At 44.9% G+C, this 9,366-nt stretch overlaps 1 protein-coding gene across 1 annotated transcript; it reads right to left on the reverse strand.

Annotated features, from left to right (window-relative positions):
- Nucleotides 1-8,455: 8,455 nt before the first annotated feature.
- Nucleotides 8,456-9,068, reverse strand: LOC122754548 (RNA polymerase II subunit A C-terminal domain phosphatase SSU72-like). Its single transcript, XM_044003075.1, is given in 2 exon segments — nt 8,456-8,878; nt 8,880-9,068. Coding segments are annotated over 2 exon segments (612 nt in total).
- Between the last annotated feature and the right edge of the window lie 298 nt (nt 9,069-9,366).

Consider the following 9,366-nt stretch of genomic DNA (forward strand, 5'->3'; position numbering starts at 1 on the left):
GAATCTCATTCAGTTCCTGGTTGGGATGGCAGCTCTGATCTCCTATTCCATCTCAGCATGATGGCCCTGCCTGCCCAGGCCAGTCAAGGGGCACACACCTCCATGCTGAGTCTGCCTTAAGGGGTTGTGGGGATGGTTGGGAGTCAGAGAGGCTGGACAGCTGTGGGGCTCAGAGGCCGTCCAGAGCAGCGGCTGGGACTTCTTCTCACCTTGATATGGAGGTGGAATGGGTACAGACACAAACCAGTGGCCTCAGGGATGGCTCACCATGGAATTGTGTGCTGAGGCAGGATCAGGGTCCCTCTGTTCCTGAATCTGGCCTCCAGACTTCATAACTGAACTACTCTTCTGCTGTCTTATCCTGGAACTTCTCTTAGCACCTGGGATCTTCTGACCCTGCTATATGCAACCATCCCTTTTGTCTTCTCAACCTTCCATAAGATCCACTCAACTTTCTCATTGCTATGTTTCTCCTTCCTACCTTCCTTCCTTCCTTTCTCCCCTCCCTTTTTTTCTCCCTCACCTCCTTTCTTTATCTTTTCCTCTTTCCCTTCTTTCTTTTCTCTCTCACTCCCCTTCTTTATCCCTCTATCTTTCCCTTCCTTTTTTCCTCACTCACCCCCTTTTCTTATCCCTTCCTTCCCTCCTTTCTGTCTCACCCTCTTTCTTTGTCCTTTCCTCCCTCCATCTCTTCCTTTTTTCTTGCTTCCTTCGTTCCTTTATTCCTTCGTTCCTTCTTTTCTCCTTCACTCCATTTATTTATCCCTCCCTCCTTCCCTTCCTTTTTTCCTCACTCACTCCTTTTTCTTATCCTTTCCTTCCTCCCTTCCTTTCCCCCTCCCTTCCTCCCTCACCCCTTCTCTTTATCTTTTTCCTTCATCCTTCCTTTTTTTTCTTGCTTACTCCCTTTTTGCCCCATCCTTCCTCCCTCCCTCCCTCCTTCCCTCTCTCCCTTCCTTTCTGCCTCACTCCCTTTCTTTGTCCTTTTCTCCCTCTTTTTCTTCCTCTCTCCCTTTGTTGCTGGAGTTAGGGCTCAGACTAGGACCAATTTCTGGGTTCATTCTGGCCCCTTGGGTCAGGCTGTCTCAGAGACTAGGCAGAAGTGCACCTGTCTCTGTGAAGTTTCCTGTCCAGAGATGGCATCCAGAACTTGAGCATGAACTCTACAATGGTAAACTTGCCTGTTCTCCGGCTATGGAGCACGCTCTAGGACAACCTTGAGCTGAGCCTCCCATGGTTATCTTCCCAGTCACCACCGGAGGGCAGCAGAGACCAGCATAAGCAAGTAAAGGGAGTTGTGCTAATTACCGTGGAAACCCTGGACTTGCTAAGTATTTCCACAAAAACTGGGTGTTAGCTGAAAGTAGGGGCGGTCCCCCATCAGCGCCCCCCCCCCCGGGGACCAACACTCTGCATCCTACCCTGCCTTGGATTTGAGCTGGGATGGCTGGGCCTGCTGGGATCAAAGGACTGATTCTTCCCTCAGCCCAGAGACCCTTCGAGGATAATGGAGATTGCCAGAGTAGGGAGGGGGCTTAGAAGGAGAGCATCAGAATGGGGGGTGGGGAGCAGGAATTTAGAGTATTGAAGGCCCCTCCCAGCCCTGACATTCCCTGTTCTAAGGTCCTTCTCAGTGCTGACATTCTCTGTTCTATGTGGTTAAGTGGATAGAGTGCTAGGTCTGGAGTCAAGATAGGCCTGAGTTCAAGTCTGATCTCTAGCACTCGGATGGTGTGTAACCCTGAACAAGTCACTTAACCTTTGCCTCAGTTTCCTGGTCTGTAAAATGATATTAATAATAATTCCTACCTCCAATATTTATATAGTGAATAACACAGTCTCTAGCACATAGTAGGGGCAATATAAATGTAGATTGTTATTATTATATTTGATAATAGTACTATAATATATGTTATTATAGATTAGTATAATATTTAATAATAGCATTATGTAACAATCATAATTACTACTATTATTATTGATTCAGACATTCTTTGTCTTAGGTCACTCCCAGCTGGAGGTACATGTGAAAAATCACTCTTGTCCCCAAATACAAAGTTATGAGAATCCAACAAACAAGGAACATTTGACAAAGCTGCTTGCTCAGTCTTAATGAGTGCCTCAATTGTTGCTTTAAAAGACCTTCCCCAACCCAAAGACAATAAAGTAAAGAGAAAGACAATGAAAACCTACTTCCTTTCGTGGAAGGACCTTGATTCCTACAGAGCTTCCCAGACCACTCAGCTCTAGTACTGAGCATGTTGGAGCTCGGTGGAGAGATCTTAGAACACAAAAACCAGCTTAGAGCAGGGAGCACCTTGATAGGGATACCTATCCTGTGATAAGCACTTTATACATATTATGTCATTTGATCCTCACAACAGCCCTGGGAGGTGAATGCTATTTTGATCATCATTTTATAGTTGAGGAGACTGAGCCAAAGAGAAGTTCAGTGACTTGTCCAGGGTCACACAGTTAGTAACTGTGAGGCTAGATTTGAACTAAGATCTTTCTGACTCTAGGCCTGGACTCTGTCTATTCTACCACCTAGCTGCCTCATATGGTTCAACCTCTCCTTTTGTAGGTGGGTAAATTGAAGTCCAGAAGGGAGAACAGATTGCCCTAAGACAGAAAAAGTTGGCTTGTAGCCAAACTTGGGCCATGACTAGGTACAAGCTTTTTATTTTTAAAAATATAGCTAACCGGGGCGGCTGGGTGGCGCAGGGGCAGCTAGATGGCACAGGGGGCAGCTAGATGGCGCAGTGGATAGAGCACCGGCCCTGGAGTCAGGAGGACCTGAGTTCAAATCCAGCCTCAGACACTTAACACTTACTAGCTGTGTGACCCTGGGCAAGTCACTTAACCCCAATTGCCTCACTAAAAAAAACAAAAAACAAAACAAAAATATAGCTAACCCTCATTTTTTAAAACCATTCACAGGAAGCAGTAGAATAGATAAGCTCTAATCCATTGCCCTGACTAATAATCCCAAAATGATTTGTATATTTTGGGGGGATTTTTTCCCCATTGGATCTTTGGGGGGGTGGTCCTGGACCCATGACACAGGTGTGAAAACTCCTTCCATTGATGCAGAGAGCTAAACATCAACTCTTAGAGAGTTGTCTGGGGGCCATAAGAGATTAAGGACTTTCCTCTGATCACAACCAGTATGGGTTAGTGAGAGCACTTGAATTCTGGTTTTCCTTCTCTGCTAACTTGCAAAGGCAAAGCTAGAAATGGTATTGAATCTATTTTGATAAGAAAATGCTTCCCCAACTTTACGCTTGTCTGGGTATGCATGTGGCTTTATTTGTATTCCAGGCAGATTATGATGGACAAGTCAAGGAGTTGCTAGAATTGATGAAGAACTCAAACCCTACAGTTGGTCAGAACTCCTGGGATCCTTTAGACTATCCTTTAGACTAGGGGCAGCTAGGTGGCACCATAGTTCATAGAGCACTGTGCCTGGAGTCAGGAAGACCCGGGTTCAAATTTGACCTCCAACACTGACTAGCTGTGTGACCCTGGGCAAGTCACTTAACCCTGTTTGCCTCAGTTTCCTCCTCTGTAAAATGAGCTGGAGAAGGAAACAACAAACCACTCCAGTACCGATGCCAAGAAAACCCCAAATGGGGTCATGAAGAGTTGGACAGGATTGAAATGACTGAACAAAAACCAGCTTGCCTTTTATGAGATCCTTATACCGAGTCAGATAATAGGGTAAGTTTTGCCTTGGTGCCTAGAAATGCTAAGTAATAAACTTTAAATGCTTAATAAGTTTTCTTAGGAGCCTCATCCTTGTTAGGGGCTTATCCAACCTTGATTTCTTTAACCTTTAACTTAACCTACTTATCCTATTATTGGGTGAGTCTAGAATTCTGGTAGGTGTTTCCTTACAGCGACAGGGATTCACTGGGGGAAATTTTAAGTATCCTTTCAAAATAGCATACCAAAGAAAATCTACCCATACTGCAAAGAAGATTGTCACACAGGGACTCCTGGGCAAATTTTGGCATGCAGAAAAAGACACCCAGACATTTTGTCCAGACACAAGCTAGATGACCTCATGTGCTGAGGAAGTAATGGAAGAGTTTCCACTCAGAATAGTTTGGTTTGAAGGGATGACTTCTAATTGACCTCAGAACCTTAATCCATCTGAGCAGAGTTCCTTGTGGTGTGGAAAACTCTTTTGGGACCAACTCTCCTCTCTGAGACAGGGAGCTGATTTTCAAAAGAAAAAAAAGCAAAAGCTTTTCTTTATTGACTTTTCCATGGAGAAAATGATTCCATCAACTAGGTAAAAATGTTCCTTTTTGTTGTTGTTGCTGTTGAGGACAATTGTGATTTTCACTTGCATGTCTGTGCCATGGTGGCTATTCTAAGAACGTTTCTTGTATGGCACTGGGGAAGCAAGTGAAAGGAGGATATTTATGACTTCCCAGGACCTCAGACAACTGTTCTGGATTAGACATGGAAAATGTGTTCAGAATACTCCCCAGTCAATTTGCCAAGGATGGGAATTTTTTAAACAAGGGGAAAGTGTAACTGAGTGACTGGTCAGTTTTCCCATATTCCTTTACAAGCATGCTCAGTTGATGTACTCCCTGAGTGGACAATGGAGCATGTGCTAACATTTTTTTTTTAACTGGTTCTGTTCCATTGGTGAAGAGGAGACTTTTTGCTCGGCTGTGGAGTCAGGAGTGAGGGTGCGTTCTTAAGGGAGCCAAATGGCCAGAGTGAGTCTCCTGGCTTGGTTCCTTCCATACTAGCTGACATTCAAGAAGGATGAGCTGCTGTGGACCTTTGGGGAGGAGCCCCAGGCCCTCTCTCATTGGGTGCTGGTATGAGGTTGAAAGGTCACGTCCCTGCTATTGCTACATTCTCTGTTGTGTCTCTTGTTTCTTCATTTTCGGTGGAGACTGGAGTTGATTATGAATTTGTGAATGTCAGAAGGTCAGGAGATCTAACCACTAAAGATGATGCTTCCTGACCCATTCCTGGCTTCTGGACTTCAGAAGCAGGTCTTTGGTGTTGTCTTTTCCTAGAATTTTCCCTAGTGTTTGGGATCTCTTTGACTTGGATCATTCCAGACCCTAAAACACTTCTCTGTAATGCCAGCCCCTCCTCCTATAGGTAAGTTCAAGAACTGAAGCCTCCATTTTGTGGCGGAGACCAGGTCAGTCTTATTTCCCCTCTGGGTCATATCCTAAATTTTGTACTTAAAAGCCATGCCCTCTTGCTAATTATCGTCATCCGGCTCCCCCCTTTTAGCTCCCTTTAATGGATTGTCTTTCCCCATTAGAATATAAGCTCTATGAGGGTAAGGACTATATTCCTGTTTCCTTGTATTTGTATCTCCACAGTGCCTGGCACATAACAGGTGATTAATAAATTCTTGCGTCTGCCCTTCTGTTCCAGAATCCCTGGATTTCTCCGAAGCTGGATGGTGAAGACTTTCTTTGCCCAGCCTAGTTTAGCTGGAACAAAAATGCAGCTTGTTCACCAGTTCATTGGCCATGCTTTGCTTAGAAGTGAACTTGGGGTGGGGTGGGGCAGCTAGGTGGCAGGGGAAGCTAGGTGGCGCAGTGGATAAAATACCGGCCCTGAATTCAGGAGGACCTGAGTTCAAATTTGACCTCAGACACTTGACACTTACTAGCTGTGTGATGGTCCTGGGCAAGTCACTTAGCCCTTATTGCCCTGCAAAAACAAAAAACAAAACAATAAAAAAGAAGTGAACTTGGTGGGGAGAATGCCGCATAGAATCTGTGTCAAGCGTGAACCCATTCTCTCGGGATAAAAATGGTTCAGGGAAGGAGAGTGTGTTCCCAGGTGTTTGTGGGGAGGGACTGTTTGTAAAGTTGGTTCTTACTCTATGTTTGCAGGAAACATCTCTTTATAAAAGAGTCAATAAATATTTGTTAAGCTCCTACTATGTCCTTGTGGAGTTTACAGTCTAATGGGGGAAGACAACACACAAATGGAAGCCAAAAAGTAGAAGAAGGGAAGATCTCCAGAATGTTCCAGTGCAGGGGCATGATGGTTATGGAACTGAAACCAAGCAGAGTAAAAGCTAATTGAAGTTAATTGATTAATTGGAATGGAGGGGATAATCACAGGCAATGAACAGTGAGAGGAACCCAGTAGAATGTTGGCTCCAAGGGAAGGAATTAGAGACTATTCACCCCGAGGGAAGCTGCCTTTCCTCCCACCCCTCAAATAGTCCCAGAATCTTGAGGAAGAGATGCAGCAGGTCTCCTTCTGGGAGAGGGAGTCCAGAGTCTCATTACATATACATGATCTCACTTAAGCTTCACAACAACCCTGTAAGGTAGAGAATATAGGTATGAGTATCTTAGTTTGACAGATAAAGAAATTGAGGTTAATTGACTGAACAAGGGCCACAAACTAGCCAAAGGGCACCTGATCGTCTCTTTTCTTGTGGTGTCAACCAATAGACATTTATGAAGAGCCAGAGAAGGTGCTAAGCACTGGAGACACAAAGACAGGCAGAAGACAGTTCCTGTCCTCAGGGAGCTCCGATCTAAAGAGGGAGACACCAAGTTTATGATGAGCAGATCAGGAAATCACAGGGTAATGTAGTAGCTCTGAGAAAGGGCTGGACTCCTCTTCCCTTGTCCCTAGAGACAGGTATTGGATCCCATGGGAAGAAACCAGTGGAACTTCAGTGAGATGTGGGGCCCCAGGCACAATTGATGGTATGGGGAGAGTTTTGGGGGACCTACAGAGCTTCTGACCCCTTTGGAGGCACTGAAGAGGTTGAGAGTGCACCACTGGGGTCTTGGGGGAGAGAAGAGGTCACACTGGACTCACCTGGTGCCACGGCTGAAGATCCACCTGGATGATGACAGGGGCAGGGTGTTTCTGATCACTGGCCAGATTCTGTAAGGCCAGGGGTCAGCAGGAGCTTAATTGCAAACCAGAGATGCAGAGTGCAGTCCTTGGTTTGGAACACTAGAACATGTGGGGAATAGCTTGGGTTAAGGCAAGGATACTCTAGAACATTTTTGTCCTCACCTTCCCAATTCTCAACATTTTTCTTTCTCAATGAGCTATCGGATAGGTCTTGGAGGAAAGACATCACCTGTGAAGTTAGAATCTTGGGATGACACTGATTGAGAGATGCAGGCAAGGGGCTGCTGCTGTGATGGTGCAGGAGCATCGAGAGAAAGCAGCAGGCTGCCAGGAGCTATTGTAGGAGAGGAGAGACCTTCTAGAGATTTCTTGATATCACCTGCTCTGTTGCTCCTCATCCTCTCCTCTTTGAGTTTCCAACATTCTCCTCTCTCCTGTTCTTTTCCACCTCTCTGACCAATCAGTCAGTAAACTAGCATTTATTAAAGTGCCTATTATTTGCCCAACACTGGGATAAGTCCTGGGGATACAGACAGGCAAGAGGCAGTCCCTGTTCTCTAAGATCTCATGTTCTGATGGGAGGACACAGCATATAAGCTATGTTCGAACATGACAGGATACATTGGGGGTAGTCTCTGAAGGAAGGCATTAAGATTAACGAGGACTGGGGAAGGCTTCTTGCAAAAGGTGGGACATTAACTGAGGTTTGAAGGAAGCCAGGCAAGCCAGGAGGGGGAGATGAAGAAAAAGGAAGAAGAGAGAGTTCCAGGCTTGGGGTACAGTCAGTAAAAACTCTGGGAGGCAGGAGTTGAAATGTGTTCTATGAGGAAAAGCAAGAAGATCTCATTCTCGTCACCCTTGTTGTCTTCCTCCTTCTCCTTCTTTTCTTCTCCTTTTCATTGTTCTTCTTTTTTCCTCCTCCTCCTCCTCCTCCTCCTCCTCCTCCTCCCTTCCTCCTCCTTCCTCTTCTCCTTCTTCTTCTCCTTCTCCTTCTCCCCTCCTGTCCCTTTTGCCTACTGCTCAGTGCCTCCCTCCTTCCCCAAACAAGCTCATATTCATCTTATCTAGCTACCCACCCATCCATGCATCCATGCATCCATCCATGCATCCATCTATCCATCCATTGTGATGTTTAAAATCTAAATGTGATGTCTAAAAATTCTAATGTGTGGTCGCCTTAAATTAGAAGCTTTAGCACCAGTCTTTGGGCATTAAGCATTTATTAAAGCATACCAGGTATTCATGTGGAGTTCAGAATGTTAAGAAAAGGCCTATCTAGCCTAGAATTCCAGCCTGGTTGGGTTCTTCCTCAAGTCCTCTGCCACGAGCCTGCTTCACCCATGGACTCCCCGGCAAACTGAGTGTGGAAGCTTTTCTTCCCCATTTTCTATGTACAGTTTATTTGGGTAACACTGCCTCCTTGTGGCAAAATACCTGAAAATAAAAACGAACACCAAGAAGGAAAAAGTATCAACAAAAGGAAGGTTCCAAGGTGGTCTTCAGGGAAAGTAGGGAATAGTTAGAGAACTTGCCGCAAATGCTTCCTTCACCTCCTAGGTCTGGGAAACAAGGGCAAGCTTCAGTAAAAGCAGACCATGTGCAGGAAAGTCCTGCTGCTTTTCTCTTCAAATTCCTGTAACAGCTCGTCCATCTCGTTCTCCATGTCTTCTGTGTGTTGTATACACTGACAGAGCTCACAGGTGAGCAAGGCTCCTAGGGTGGCTTCTTCATGGTTGTCCTGAATGTCCACATTAATCACATGCACTGGTGGGCAGGTCTCTTGCTCTCTAGAATTTAGATCTCCTACTACCTGGTCACACACTCTCTCTTCAGAGGTAAGGATGGGATCAAACAAATCTTTACAGTTCTGGAATCTCTCTGGCCGGGGCTTGATTCTCTTATTTCTGTCCAACATGTGCAAAATACCATTCTGTGTATAGAGTTCTTTGTCTTTCCTAAGAAGATCATTGTACATTTGATCATATGTTGTTTTGAAATCATAAAACATTTGGCTTGTCTGGTGCTGGTCCTGGGAGTTTCACATGAGCTCCTGTTCCAAAGGATCTGACACTGAATCCTTGTTTGCTGGATTCATGTTTTATCTTTGCTATTACACTTCCTTTTCTAGATGTGTACTTACCATCCCTTATATATATAAAATTTTGCAAGGAACCAAAGCCAAACTTACTCATCTATTGTTTGTAGATTACATTCCATTTCCTCTTTTTGAAAAATTGGGACATTTTCCTTTTCCTGCCCTGCAATAGCTCTCCCATTTGCCACGATTTTTCAAAGATAAGAGACAATGAATCAACAAGCTTATCTGCCTATTTTATTGCTGCCTTTTGTTTTTTGTATCACAGTAGTTTCCAGATATACTCTCCCTCCCCCAGGACTAAAAATCTTCTTACAAGGCAAAACGAACAGGTACAGTGTATGCAGCATTCTGTACCATTAGCCCTCCATTCCTCATCTCTGTTCTGAGAAGAG

Source organism: Dromiciops gliroides, chromosome 4 (assembly GCF_019393635.1).
Source record: "Dromiciops gliroides isolate mDroGli1 chromosome 4, mDroGli1.pri, whole genome shotgun sequence".
Classification (NCBI taxonomy): Eukaryota; Metazoa; Chordata; class Mammalia; order Microbiotheria; family Microbiotheriidae; genus Dromiciops; species Dromiciops gliroides.